At 29.7% G+C, this 15,448-nt stretch overlaps 2 protein-coding genes and 1 pseudogene across 2 annotated transcripts; all 3 read right to left on the bottom strand.

Annotated features, from left to right (window-relative positions):
• Positions 1–837: 837 nt before the first annotated feature.
• On the bottom strand, positions 838–1,563 carry LOC123209580 (60S ribosomal protein L26-1-like). Its single transcript, XM_044627684.1, has one exon. It carries the CDS (start codon positions 1,481–1,483, stop codon positions 1,043–1,045), a length of 441 nt encoding a protein of 146 aa, XP_044483619.1. The 5' UTR covers positions 1,484–1,563; the 3' UTR covers positions 838–1,042.
• Positions 1,564–2,151: 588 nt separating this feature from the next.
• On the bottom strand, positions 2,152–4,884 carry LOC123221725 (annotated as a pseudogene).
• A 6,766-nt stretch (positions 4,885–11,650) lies between these two features.
• Positions 11,651–12,461, bottom strand: LOC123230121 (putative calcium-transporting ATPase 7, plasma membrane-type). Its single transcript, XM_044656248.1, has 3 exons — positions 12,189–12,461; positions 12,021–12,075; positions 11,651–11,937 (listed from the first exon to the last, which is right to left on the bottom strand). The coding sequence occupies exons 1-3, from the start codon at positions 12,243–12,245 to the stop codon at positions 11,810–11,812; spliced, it is 240 nt and encodes a 79-aa protein (XP_044512183.1). The 5' UTR covers positions 12,246–12,461; the 3' UTR covers positions 11,651–11,809.
• Positions 12,462–15,448: the final 2,987 nt, after the last annotated feature.

Raw genomic sequence — 15,448 nt, 5'->3', positions numbered from 1 at the left:
TTAAAACAAAAATGATTTCACTTTCAATTAATATAATAACTAAAATACAAAATATTTTAAAATAATTATAACCAAAAACATTTAATATTAACTCTAACCTTACCAACCCAGTAATATTCTTCTAGGTAGTCTAGCTGATGTAGCTGGAGTTGTGAAATTGGCAAATTGCCCTTGTATGCCTTATTAAGCCAAGGTTAAGGCCGCCATAATACAAAACACCATGAGAAAATATTTTGACGAGGAAGGATGACTAGGGGACTAAAATGTATCCACCGTACAGAACCCAAGTTATAAACTAAAATTTAAGCATACTCATCTCGGATTAAAGGAAACCATTTAAGCAAGTTTCTCTACATTAAACCTCTCCTAATAATCTGCTTTAGACACTTAAACTCGGGCTGCCAGCATTAAACGCAAAAATCAAGTAATCCAGGTCTACATGTGATTGCTTAGGCAGAGCATGCATGACCAGCAGCACACAACACAATCAATGATGACAAAGTACAGACACAACAGCATCAATTTCAAAACAGCACTAACAAGTCTATGTTTTGGAAATCCCATATGCTCCTTTGTGCACTCTAATGCCTTTAGTAAGTCATTGATTTTCCAAATGACAATTCAGATTATTGGTTCACTTCTTAGCTTTCATATATCCTAAACAATGTCATAAGAACTAGCAACTGTGTTAGACAGAAGCATTTTGGATTCCTACAGTACACTACACAATTCATCTTACAATTGAATACACAAAACCCATCAACCAAAACCAATGATACTTCAGAACTACAACATTTCAGCTTATTCACAACAATAAAACAACAAACACCGAAAAAATTACGGAAAGAAATTCAAAATATTGCATTAAACAAGTAAAGAACAAAAATCCCCAGTGAAATCTCTAAGGTAAAACCCAAAATTCACCGCAAAACATAACAGAATCATAAAACATCTTAATAACAACAGTTCCAAAGCATTCTAAAATAAGAAAAAAAATCTATGATTTAGTAATAAAAGGCATCTTCCCTGAAAGAAATCATAATCAGTCCACGCTCTGCATAATATCTTCAGGGGTAAACTTGGTTCCCTTCTCCTTGTCAGCTGCAGCACGCCCCTTGGCCTTGCGGTCCAGCAAGGACTTGCGGTCCTTGTCCAGTCTGAGTTTCGTGATGACAACCTTTGAAGGGTTGATTCCAACGTTCACTGTTGAGCCGTTAACTTTCTCGCGAGTGATGCGCTCGATGTGGATCACCCATTTGCGCCTGTAGACCTGGACAACTTTGCCCTCGCGACCCCTGTAGGTGCCTCGGACAACTTGGACCTCGTCGTCCTTACGGACAGGCATAGATCGAACGTTGTACTTCTGGCGGAGGTCGGTGGACAGGGGAGCGCTCATAATGACACGGCGCACGCTTGAGGGTGCGGTGAAGTGTGCCTTCCGGTTCTTGCGGCGGGAGGAGGATACCCTGGAATTGTACTTCATGGTTGCAGCCGGCGCTAGGGCTTAATTGATGCTGCAAATGGGAAAAGCGGCTCTAGCAGAGACTAAAGAAAAGGGTTTGTGGTGACTTATATAGCTGCTGAAATTAAGGAAGATGCGAAGGCTAGGGTTTTGAGAGGTTAACAAGCTTAGGATTGGGCTGGTCAAACAAGCCCATGTTGCTACATTTCAGGCCCAACCATCATGATTTATCATTTTTTTTTCTTCAGACATGAATTTAGGTTTGTTGGTGACAGCAAGACCTTTGGGTCAAGTCAACCACAAAATTCTTAAAGCCCACAGCCCAAGTCAAAATATATAGGGTCAGACCTTAAACATGGGCAGCCCATTAATTTTAATAAAACAATAATTTTTTATATTATAATTATTAATTAATTTTTTCATTAATTATGTAAACAGTAACGATCGGGGTTGATCACGGGTCTTGTGTTTTGGCTCAAGACCTGGCCCAAAAGGCCTATGACCTATCACCTGCAAAAAAAAAAAAAAAAAGTAAAATGTGAATTAAAAGAGAACATATGAAATCCCTACATTACCAAGTATTCATATTGGATCCAAATTCTTTCACTAAATAGAATGAGGAAGTCACCTGAATTTTGGGAATTAATTCAACTAATTCCTCTAATTTCTTCTCCCTAAAATGAGGATCTTCAATCATCAGTAAGAATTCCATAATCCTTAGCTATAGTTTTTGTTGTATTTATGTTGTCTCTAGTAACCATTCTACCATACTCCTTGACATCAGGAAGAACAGAATCCTTAATTCCCACAATTCCTATACAAGTATACCTAGAAATTGACATAGGATTATCTAGTAAAAATCCATTCTTCAATTCCATATAGGCAAGACAGACAATTCGAAGAGCCTTACTAGCAAATTGACTGATTGTTTTATTGAGATGGTTAATAAATGCTTCATTAAGAGGAACAACATCACTATTCGAATTAATTACCTTGTCACAAGAAGCCAAGATTATTTCTAAAGCACCTTTACAATGGGCTTATTAGTCTCCTTCAACGAGCTTTAACATGACACCTATTTGTTTCTTAGTAAAGTTGAATGACTAAACTTTAACAAGTTTTATTGCTTGTCGTACTTTTTGGAAGTCTCCACCAAGTGACAAACCTAACTCCAATAAAACAGTCTCAATAGGTGACCTTAATATCTCATGTTTTCCATCTTTGTTATCAACTACTTCACTCCTATTGTTACTAAATATAGATTATAGCAAAAGTTTTGCTACAGATTTAGGAAGTTTTAAGTGCAAGCTAAAAGCCCCATCACTTTCACTTATTTCCTTGATATCCATGTAGATGTAGATTTTCACAATAGTTATGTGATTAGTGGTTAGTGTGCTTGTTTTGTCACTATAGTTACTTGTAACTGAACCCATTGTCTCACAAGTTGCAAGATGACAAACAAGTGCTTTATCATTCATCATCTTCTTCATGCAAAGGCAAGGCTCAATGTCATAGTAACAACAACAACAAAAATTTCCAACATTTTCAAAGTTTCACAACCATAAATAGTCATTGCACCAAAACTACAAATGTCACTATGGCAAAGAAAAGGCCTACATTGCCTATAATTGTGGTGACTCCATTCAATTTCACCTGCGATGAAGTTTCATCATCACCTCTTTCACTAAGAGTTGCCATCAATTTACCCCATTGAGTTCTCATCCCAATAGTGGTGACCATAATCTTGCATTAACCATCTTGAATCTTAGTTCTAGAAAGCATAAAAGGATGTTCCACATTCACCAGTATTGGTTCACTCTCCCCAGTCAAACTTGATTCATCAATTGAGACTGAAAATCCTAATAAAAAAAGTCCATTTGTAGGGACTTGGTCTCTAATCCCCAAATGTACCATATCACTTGGAAGTAAATCATAGATAGACAATCTCTGTCTGAATCCATTTTTTGTTACTTGAATTACTATATTCTTTATCTCTTTATCCAAATCCGTGAACTTTAGAGATTAGTGATAATCACTTATTACTATGATGATTACAACCAACAAGATATTGGCAACAATTCCAAGGCCACATGTGCCTCGTTAGGCCATTCTTCCATTGCTAATCTAACTATTAAAAAGACAAAAACACACACCCCAAGTATCATAAGTGTCATATCGTGGAGAGCTTCCTAGACAAATACCCAAAAGCCTCAAGGTATGCTCTCAACAAATTTATTGATTCCATATATCTATATTCTATGATTGAATAGATCGATCATTATCAATAGCGAGCCTATCAGTTATTGATGTAGATAGTTTATCTGTAATATTAGAGACCCCATTATAAATTTTGAAAAGACCCATAATATTGACTAAAAAAAATAATAAAATCAGAAGAACAAAGATGTTTATCAAAAAAATAAATTTGGAAGACAAGACCTTTTAATTTTCAATTCATTGCTAGAACCATCACAGAAAAATTATAGAAAAATATTACACAACCCTATCCACAAAGTTTACGCAAAAAGGAAGAAACTAATCATTCTCTAAAAAGAACTGACAGTAACCTCTATAATTTAAAACTAACTTAAGAGCTATAATCCTGTGAAAACAAGTCTACAAAAATTAGTTAAATACACGAATAAAAATTGGTTTAATTCTCGTATTGCCTCCCTTAAACCAATTTCCTCAAATTTAAGCATGTCTAATATCTTCTTCAGCGTCACAAATTTCTCCAACTTTAGTGGCTTTGTAGAGATATCAGCTACTTAATCTTCAATCTTACAATAGTTAATCTTAATCTCAATCTTGTTATTCTACACTAAATCTCGTATCTAGTGATATTTGATCCCAATGTGCTTGCTGCGGCCATGATAAATTGGATTTTTAGTCAAATTAATAGCAGACTTGTTATCACAAAAATATTTTTGTTGGACTATCTTACTTTTGTTGTAAGAACTCAAGTATCCTCTCAACCATATAGCTTGAGTAGCACTATTTGTTGCTACCATATACTCTACCTCAACTGTTGATAAAGTTACAAACTTGTTACTTTTTAGAAGACCATGAAAACACATGGACCCTAAATAAAAAGCATTACCTGAAGTATTCCTTTTTTCAATCATATCACCAACCCAATCACTGTTTGCGTAACCAACAAGACTATTACCATTAGCATATAAATAAAAAACACGATCAGATTGTGTACCTCGGATATATCTCAACATTCTTTTAGCTGCTTGTAAATGCGATTGGCGTGGACATTCCATAAATCTATTGATCAATCCAACACTAAAAGTAATATCAAGCCTTGTGGAAGTCAAGTATCTGAGATTCTCCACCAATCTCCTAAAGTAAGTAACATCAACAAATTCACCAATTTCATTTTTGGTCAACTTCAATTTTTCTTCAACTAGGGTCATCATTGGTTTTACAGTATCAATTCTAAACCTTTTCAAAATATCACTAGCATATTTTTTTCTACAAAATAAATATTTCACCATTCTGTTGAGAAACTTCAATTCCAAGATAATAAGACATCAATCCTAAATATGTCATCTCAAAATAACTAATCATGACCTCCCTGAATTTAGAAATTAATTAAAGATTGTTGTTAGATCCACATATAAGCATACAATAAAAACATTTTCTCCATAATTAAATTTAATATATAAAATATGCTCATATAGGCATTTAAGAAAACCATTCTTAGCAAAATATGAATCAATACGAGTGTACCAAGCTCTAGAAGCTTGATTCAACTTATACAATGCCTTCTTCAACGTGTAAACTTTATTTTCTTGGCTTTTTCTGACATAACTTGCAGGTTGCTCAACATACACTTCTTCTTCAAGTACACCATTCAAAAAAGCAGACTTTATATTCATTTGATAAATTTTCCAACAATTATTGGTTGCAAGTGAAATAATCATTTGAACGGTATCAAGTCTAGCAACATGTACAAAAACCTCAAAATAATCTATACTTGTCTTTTATTTATAACTTTTAACAAACAACCTTGCTTTAAAGTGATCCACCTCTCCAATTGGTTTAATTTGGTCTTGTACACCCATTTGATTCCAATTGACTTTTTTTCAACTGGTAGAGTGGTTAACTCTCATGTGTCATTCTTCTTGATGGCATGAATTTTCTAATCCATTACATGAATCTAGTGGGCATCTTTTACAACATTCTCAAAAGTAACAGGATCATAATCTGTAAATAATGCAAAATTCACAATATCTTCATCAGATAAATCATTATCGTTACCAACAACATAATCCTACAAGCGCGTTGGTAATTGGCATTGTCTTTGTGGGCAACTAGATGAATCCATGTGACTTGTCTACATGGTAGAAGATGAATGATCTCTAAGTGGTTCCATAAATTGTCCTCTTGTTGACTATAGAAACTCTCATTTACAATACATAAAGGCCTATATGACAATTGTGGTGATGCCTCTGGTTTTTACTTGTCCAATCCCAAACACCTTGCTCATCAAAAGTGACATCTTTACTAACAATCACCTTTCCTGTATTTGGATTAAACAACTTATACCCTTTTATCTCATGACTGTAACCAATAAAAACACATTTTTCTGTCTTATCATCTAACTTCTTCCTGAGAGTATATAGAATATGTGCATATGTAAGACAAACAAATACCTTTAAATGAGAAATATTTGGCTTCTTATCCAACCAAACATGTTATGGTGTCTTCCCATAATTACACCTCATAGGACACCTATTCAAAACATAAACCGCATAAGAAATAACTTTTGCCCAAAAACCTTTAGACATATTTTTGGAATGCATCATGGATCTCACCATGTCCATCACAATTATATTTTTTCTCATAGCCACACAATTCTGCTGAATAGTATATCTAACGGTCAACTGATGTTTAATTCCATTTTTCTTCAAAAAACCATCACAAACAGTAAATTCAATGCCTCTATTAGTTTTCAAAATTTTAGTTGAATGCCCATTTTGCTTCTCCACATAATATTTAAAACTTTTAAACACATCACATGCATCAGATTTATTTTTCAAAATATACATCCAAGTCTTCCTATTGTAATCATCAATAAAAATAATAAAATATTTTCTACCACCATTGGAAAAAACTTCAATTGAACACAAGTCTAAATAAATTAATTCGAATGGTCTATTAGCTCTCCAAGCCTTTCCTTTTGGAAAAGGATATCTGTGTTTCTTTCTCAAAATATAAGATTCACATTGCTTATTAGGAAAATTAATAGAAGCCAGCCCAAAAACTAAATTTTTTCTAGTAAGAAAACTCAAACTCCCAAAATTCAATTGCCCAAAATGTAAATGCCACAACCAAGTATCATCATAAGTTACAAAACTAAAATAAGATATATTACCACAATTAAGAGAAATAGACTACAAATGACTATTATTCATATTTACCTTCACAATTAGTTCCAACTTTTAATCTTTAATTGTACAAATGTCAAACTTAAAGTGCATATCATACCCTTTTTCAAAAAGCTACCCAAGATTGAACAAATTATAATGAAGATTTGGCACATATAACACATCATATATAAAATTAGAAGCACTATTTTTCAAAGTAATACCAATCTTCCATTTTCTAAGAACACACACTTTTTCATTATTTCTAAATTTAACAAAAGATCTAAATAATTAATATAAATGTGTGAACAACTTCTTTTCCCCACACATGTGATTACTACAACCAGAATTAATAAACCAACTATTTTTCTAATTTTCTCCATCCCCAGAACAAGAGAATAAAATTGCTTCATTTTTATTAATAGAATTCTCAGCCATTTTTGCATGAAAATTTCTATTATTAAATCTTTTATCAGACTAACCCATCTTACCACATTTATAGCACTCAATTTTTGATTTATCACGTCTCTAATAATTATTATTATTCTGTTGATTATTCTGCTACTGATTATTTGAATTATAACTTCTCTATTGATTAAAATTATTACCTCTACCATGATCTCTTAAATTACCTCTACCTCCACGACCTTTACCTGTGAAATTTTGGCCTATTTGATTTAAACCAACAACATTAAAGATCTCCCCTTTCTCCCTTGTTTGAAATAATTGGGCTTGTAGCACTTTTCACTAATATCAACAGGTTGATGATTTAAAGATATTTCATATGTGTCTAACTAACCTTTTAAGTCATCAATTCGTAATGTGTTGAGATCCTTGGTGTCTTCAATAATTGTCTTTTTGTGATGAAACTTGGGACTCAAAGATCATAGTATTTTTTCCACAACTTGAACATCCTTCAGCTCCTCACAATTAGTACACAAAACACTAACAATGTTATTAATTATTGCGAAAAAATCTTTAACACCTTTTGTGGGCTTCATCTGTGCCAATTCAAATTGCCTCCTCAATTCTTGCAATTTAACCTTTCTCACATTATCATTTACTAATATTGTCCACATCTCTTTTGTTGTCTTCGCATGCATAAATTAGTTGTAGACATCTAAATCAACTTTGCTAATAATATAAAAATGAGCTTGTTGATCATGAGCTTGATTTTTCTCCCATTCTCTACGTACGACGACAGTCAATTGTAGTCTCTCAGTAGGTGTTTCAAGCCTATCCTGTATAATATGCCAAACTCCAATACATTTTAAAAATTCTTTCATCTGTAAATGCCACATCTCAATTTTACTTTTTCCATCAAAAACAAAAACCCAAGATGGTTGTAGGACATGAGAATTTTCCATTCTTCAAACTTTTTGCCAAGAAGTCTTTGATACCAATTTGAAAGGACTTAAATTATTGGCTAAAAAATAAAATAAAATAAAAAGAATAAAGATGTTTATCAAAAAAACAAATCTAGGAGGCAGAATGGAATACCCCAAAAATAACATAAGCGTACAATAACATTTAGAAATTTCTTAACCAAATAATGTCTTGACAATTTTCTTTTTTTTCTTTCAACCTCAAAACATTATAACAAAAATAATTCTTCTCAATAGAAAACATATACTCAAATAGATACAATTTTTTTTTTTAGCCTCCTCAGTTGACCCCCTTTTTTTACTCCTTATTCCTTAATTGCTAAATAGTCACTCACATTCTATATCAAAATCTAATCTGCAAAAAGTTAATGACAAGAAGGTGAGTCGTCAACTCGGTAAGCAAAAATTAAACAAAAATATGCGTTTAAAAACATTTAATTCAAATACTGACAAAAGGGTTAAATGAAATCAGATATTTAAACGTATAAAACAATGTATAAATACTAAAATATATCTGAACTTTTCATATATCGATTTTAAGTAAAAAATATCATATATAAATCTTGAGTAAAAAATATCATATATTAATCTCAAGTTAAAAATAATTTTCAAACTTATGTCACATAATGTCATCTGTATTTCTAGTGATCCTGCTAGAATTTCAAAATTAGATGTCACCTATAATCTCGATGATCCAATCAGAATTCAGAAGTGTGCACAATAAAACAAATAATTCAGTTGGACCAAACTTATAGTTTTAGAGTTTAGAGTAGATATTCAGAGAGTATAAACAATGAGTCAAAACCATATTCATATAAAGTTTCGTATCATAAATGCATCATAAGTAATTTTATTTTGATTACTACTAAAATAAATTTGTAAATCAATGTTCAAGTAAATAATTTTTGGGCAAAATAAAAATACATATAGAAATATTTTAGAACTCCCAAAAGTCATTCCATATAGACAAAACGAAATATAACTTACGAAACGTTTACAAAAATATAAATTTAACTTACAAAAATATCTATATAACTTACGAAAATATTTATATAAATTTTTAGTTTAAAAGAAACATTTATGAAAATATATTATAATTAAAAAAACCTTTATATACACATAAAATGACATATTTATATAACTTACAAAAATATTATATAAATATTTTGGTTTAAAAGAAATGTTTAAAAAAATATTTTTTCCCTCGACAAAAACATTTGTATATAAACAAAACAAAATATTTATATAACTTATGAAAACATTTATATATAAACAAAACAAACTATTCATATAACTTACAAGAAACATTTATATATATAAAAATGAAATATTCATATAACTTATAAATTTAAATATAAACAAAACAAACTATTCATATAGCTCACAAAAACATTTATATATACATAAAATGAAATATTTATATGACTTATAAAAGCATTTATATATAAACAAAATGAAATATTTATATAAGTTTTAAAAACATTTGTATAAATGCTTGAGTTTAATAGAAAACGTGTATAAAATATTATATAGTTTACGAAAACCAAAATTTTCATATTTGACTAACATTTCCAAACATATAACATTTATATGCATACAAAAAGAACAGTTTGTACTTACCTCGATTAAGAGCAAAAATCCACACAACTCTTATATGTTTCAAGCTACCATGCAAAATCTACTTGGATTCTTAGTCAAAATCAATGAATTCAATTTGTATTAATAACTCTTAAAAATCCCTTTTTATTCCATTGAAAGTCCTGAATTTAAACCTAATTTCACGAATTTTAAAGGTATCTAAATCAACAATCTTAGACCTAACTAACACAAATTTACACTATACAACCTTTGTTCCATGAATTTTATAAATTTCTATACAAATTGAAATATTACAAAACTTGGCAAGAAAAAAGAAGACATATAGATAGTTTATCAAAAGAATATTCAGTTTAAAAGGATATAAAAACTTCTTGAAAATTAATTTCTTCTACAACTAAAGAACACTATCAATAGTTTTTAGGTTTGATAGCTTAAACTGCTAGTAATTTTATAAAATTCTATATAAATGAAATAGTTATGAAATTTCGCAGACATAACCTGAAAATAATTTTAAAAGCTAGGTAAAATGCATCTCTTTAACAGATTACTAACACTGCCAAACATCTTTTAGATTAGACACATAATCTTGTAATAATTTTTATAAATATCATATAATTTGTAAAATTGTGAAAATTTCCAAAATTAAACTAGTTATGCTAATTTATTTATAAAAAATATTTAGGTAAAAAATAATTCAGAAAGCTCTAAAAATTAAATTATTTTTACAAGTCACAGACTCTGCCATAAAAATTTCAAGTATAACACTCAATTTTATAAAAATTTTCATTAATCATATTTATTTAGTAAAATTACAAAAATTTCCATAGTAAAACTAGACATACTCATTTATATATAAAAAAAATATTCAAATTGAAAATGTTTAAGAAAACTATAAAAATACTAAATTCTTTTACAGATTACAAACTCTATAAAAATTTCCATGTTTACACCTTAATATTCTAGCTAATTTTATGCTATTTTTATAACTTATAAAATAAATTAAAATCCATAAAATGGTTAATAATACTCTATAGCATCTTAATTGAAATTTTCGAAAATTTTAAAATACTCTAAACTAGCAATTTAAATTCACAAAGTTAGTATAAGCAAACTAGTAAAAATTCCATATTTTTATAAAATTGAGTTGATATGTAAAACAACATAGAATAAAATATATATGAAAAATTATTGTTAACAAATAGATGCATTCAAGGTAACATAAATATTATCAATGAAAATCCAAAAATAATATATATTTTCTTTTGTTTATTTTATAAATTAATATACTACTATCATAAAATAAATAATGTACAATACAAACTAGGACATATTCTATTTTACAATAACACAATTGAATTAAAATTCTTAAGAAAAAAAAACTCTGATCCTCAAATTATAAAATACATATAAACCTAAATAAATAAAAATGTTAAGGCATACCTTAATGCGAAAAAAAATTTCAATAGTATTGCTTCACTAATCTAATCTCCCTTCTCAACGATTCTTTTTTTTCTAAAACTAATACTCAAAATCTCCCTTTGAAAGAAAATATCCTCTCTTGTTTTTTTTTTTTTTTTCCCTACATAAGCTTTAAAAATGGGATCACACTTAATCTTCAATTTATTGAAAATTAAAAAAAAAACTTTCTCTTTTTGGCAAGTTTAACCCTTATCTTTGTCTTTTAACTTATAAAATATTTTTCAAATTTGAACTTATGTTATCACTACAAATTTAAAACTTATCCTAAAATAACATATATCCTATTTAAATAACACTAATGACAATAATAATAATAATAACAATAATTGAATTTTGGATATTACATATAACCTTTTAATTTTTAATTCATTATATAGAACTATTATAAAAAAATTACAAAAAAAATATTACTCAACCTGAACCACAAAGTTTATGTAAAAGACAAGAAATCAATCATTCTTAAGAATGCTGACAATAACCTTTGTAATATAAAACAAACTTAAGGCTTAATTCTCACAAAATTTGAGTTTTTTTACATCATGGCCTTCAACGATAGACCCAAAGTCATCAACACACGCTTGAAAGCCAGCAGCTTTGACTTCTTCAGGTACAGTGTACTCACTTGGTGACACACCTGGAAATTTTCCACGAGAAAAAAGGTAAGGAAAAGCAATGTGATTCAACAAATGTTAGGTTAATCAAAATTGAGAAGCGCACCCATAAGAAATTGAATTGCAGCTTTGGAAACCAGAACAGCAATCCGCAACTTTTTCTGGAATGTAGAAAAACCAAAAATTAGGCTGTTTATATGAGTATACCGTGTTGAATGTCATAAACTCTCCACAAAAAGCCAAAAAAAAATAAAATGTGACAGCTGATTCATACCTCTGCGGACGAATCTTTCGGTCTAACATCAAAATTTTTTTGCAAACAGCTCTCCATTGATGAGCTACTTATTCCTTTCAGCAATTGGCAACCAGATCTCCTAACAGTGTTCTATTTCTTTCGAAATCAGCAAGCAAGGTTTCTAGTTAAAACTCGCGCGTCTCTGCCATTCAAATACTAAAGAAGCAGTAGCTACCGCGAACAAGCTTGAACAAGTGGGGGCAACAACAAAGCAATTTCGATTGGTGTTACAAGGAAGCTTCTCCTCACGCGGTTTGAGCTTCATCCAGTAGGTGCTTTTACCTCTCACCAGTAATATCGCTTGGTAAAATCTATGAAAATTACATCAAAAGACTAAACTACCCTCTAATAATTCTCTTAATTTCATAATTATCACAAATAAATATCTGATCTTTTTACTCTTTTTCTCTGTACGCACGAGCCAACAACATACACAGATCAAAAAATGTTTTCCAAACATCATCTCAGCGATCACGTTTCTCCCTTACCAATCATTATATCTTGTCATGCCGTGCCTCCGTTTTGAGAAATAACTCAACATTCGCTTTTTAGAATCTAAGGACCCAATTGTACATTTACTAAATGTCAAGGGACACGCGGCAGTTACGCGGAAAGTGAAAGGACCAATTAGTACGACTGACCTACTGCGTTTTGATGTAACCTATTGTAGTTAGGTCTGAGAATAACTTACTTAGATATTATTTTATTTTAAATCAAAATCCCGCATCTGTAATTATATTCAAAAGTGTATTCTTTTTCTCAGCCCGTACCTACAGAAACGAGAAAAAAAAGAAAAATGGATTATATGAATATAATATAATAAATAATACGTTTATAGAAAAATATCTTCAAAATTTATATATGAAAAAAAGTAAGAATCACGAATATAGGAATATAATATAATATATTGTTAATAATGCGTTTTTAAAAATATAATAATATCATAATAATTTTAATATTTTTCTTGAATCTCTTATTAAAAATCAATATAATAATTTAAATATAAAATATTTAATTAACTATTAAATTTAATATAATATAATATACAATCAAAGTTTTTTATATAATAAATAATGTATTAGTCAATTGAAAAAATACACAAATTAATTAGCTTGAATTTCAAACTTTAGAATGGAGTGAATCTTGTATAGGCTATAATAGAGGAAAACGCAAAATTAAGACTGAAAATTAAGAAAGAAATATTATTGTATTTTTTTAAAATGACAATAGTATTTTCATAAATAATTAAAAATAGAAAGAATAATTTTATATTTTAAGTTTAGCGAAAAATTTAAAAATATAGCAAACGTAAATATAATTCACATTTAACGTGAGAAGTATGTAAAATATATATTTAATATAATTTAAATTTAAAATTTTTTTAAAACGTTTTTAATATAAAAATAATACAAAAATATAAATAATACATATATTTACCAAACAAATATATCTAAACTTAAAAAACACTTTCAACGATAGTTTTCGTCGTTCCAAGTTCTACAAACATGGAATTTTTCCATCTTCAACAAATAATGATAAAGAAAATAATACACGTTGGGTTTATAAAATCATAATTGATAGTCTTCATGGGGAGCAGAGGCATGATTGTAATTAGGGGGTGAGGATAAACTTTTCAATTCAATAATAATATCTTTGAAAAAAAAATAGAAAATAGTTTAAATTATGATAGTTAGTGAATAACCATCTTCAAATCTAAGAAAGATATAAGGGAGCCATTAAATTTAATTAATTTAATTTCCTTTGTTTTTGGGGTGGTTAACTTGGTGATCTACCAAGTAATTCCTCCATAACATATATCCAACTTGTTAATTAAAATTTTGTCTAATAAAACACAATAATATAGAACTTTCAAGCTTACTAAATTCTAATCATTAATAAATTTAACTACAAATGCTGATTTAATTCATATTGTGTAACTTGAAAAAAATGGAAGAGAAAACTGTAAGTGGAAGATTAAAAAAAACCAAAACAAAACAAAACAAATCAATTATTATCTTTTAACCCAATACAATCAGGACTGCTCTCATATGCAATACCAGGTTCAGTAGAGAGCATCTGACCTTGTGATAAGTTTTGATGATCTACTAGAGAATGTCTGACTTGTAGCATTTCTTTTTGTGGTTGATCACCAACAATAACTTTGCACAAATCTCTTGTTCTTGCCATTGTTACCTATAATACACTCTTCAAAGAAAGAAAAATTGATTGCATATGCTTGAGAGACGAAGACGTTTTGTTTTCGTAAGAAATGAAGACGAATCACGTTTTCATTAATCAGTGATGGTCGGAAATAGAGTGGGATTGAAAAAAAAGTTGGGAAAGAGAGAGAACGTCATTGTCGCTGTCTTCGATTATAAGCAATGGAGGTTGGAAAAGTTTTAAGGGAAAATATTGATTTTTCAAACTTTGGATGAAAAAATTTTTGTTAGTTTTTAAACCTAAGAGGAAAATAAATAATTTTTTAGTTTTTTTAAATATTTAGATAAATTACCATTTTACCTTTGATAGTAATAATAAAATTTAACAAACAGATAAGTATTTAGATTTTTAATAGTTAGTAGATATAAAGTTAAGTTTGCATCAAATCTTGGATGGGAAATAGTCATTTGGCCTAAAAGAAAAAAGTTAATTGCATTTTCACATTCAAGGTTTGGTGCGGAAACATTTTTTTCAGTTTTTAATAACATAAATCATAATTTATCACTAAAAATCAAATTTCGTTTAAAAAAGATTAACTTTAAAAGAGCAAAACCATAATTTCATCATTACAAATTTTTGAAAAAAATTAAAAAATCAATTTTACAAATCTCACCTATACATTTTAAACATAACTGTTTGACCCCTTTGATAGGTTTGAAAGTTACAATTCAGTCTCTCATCATATTGAAAACGCTATCTACCACCCTAAATTGTCATAGTCACTAGACTTGTCGAAGCCAACGGAATGGCCATCTGAATTTGGACAAAATCAATTGAATACCCACCCAAACTTGTCGAAATTGATGAAAAGAAGGCAGTGGAGAGGTGACACATGGTAAGGGAAGAAAAACGGAGAAAACGGTAGTGGTGGGGGGTTGACTTCGCACGTGACAGAGAAGTGAGAGACAGTTGGGTGTTGACTTCACGCATGATAGAGCGGAAAGAAAAAAACTGTAACGGTGGGGATGAATCAGGCTTTTCAAGATGGTGAGAGATGATAGGAAAGAAGAAGGTGACAT

The sequence above is a fragment of the Mangifera indica genome, chromosome 1 (assembly GCF_011075055.1).
Source record: "Mangifera indica cultivar Alphonso chromosome 1, CATAS_Mindica_2.1, whole genome shotgun sequence".
Lineage (NCBI taxonomy): Eukaryota > Viridiplantae > Streptophyta > Magnoliopsida > Sapindales > Anacardiaceae > Mangifera > Mangifera indica.
Note: the sequence above shows the minus strand (reverse complement) of the source record. Positions and strands in the feature narration are given on the sequence as shown.

Bases quoted from the DNA above. Each gene is read 5' to 3' on its own strand.
- LOC123209580 (XM_044627684.1), bottom strand. From the start codon at position 1,483: ATGAAGTACAATTCCAGGGTATCCTCCTCCCGCCGCAAGAACCGGAAG.
- LOC123230121 (XM_044656248.1), bottom strand. From the start codon at position 12,245: ATGGAGAGCTGTTTGCAAAAAAATTTTGATGTTAGACCGAAAGATTCG. The intron at 12,076-12,188 runs GTATGAATCAGC...TCTACATTCCAG, and splicing joins CGAAAGATTCGTCCGCAGAG to AAAAAGTTGCGGATTGCTGT. The intron at 11,938-12,020 runs GTGCGCTTCTCA...GAAAATTTCCAG, and splicing joins TGCAATTCAATTTCTTATGG to GTGTGTCACCAAGTGAGTAC.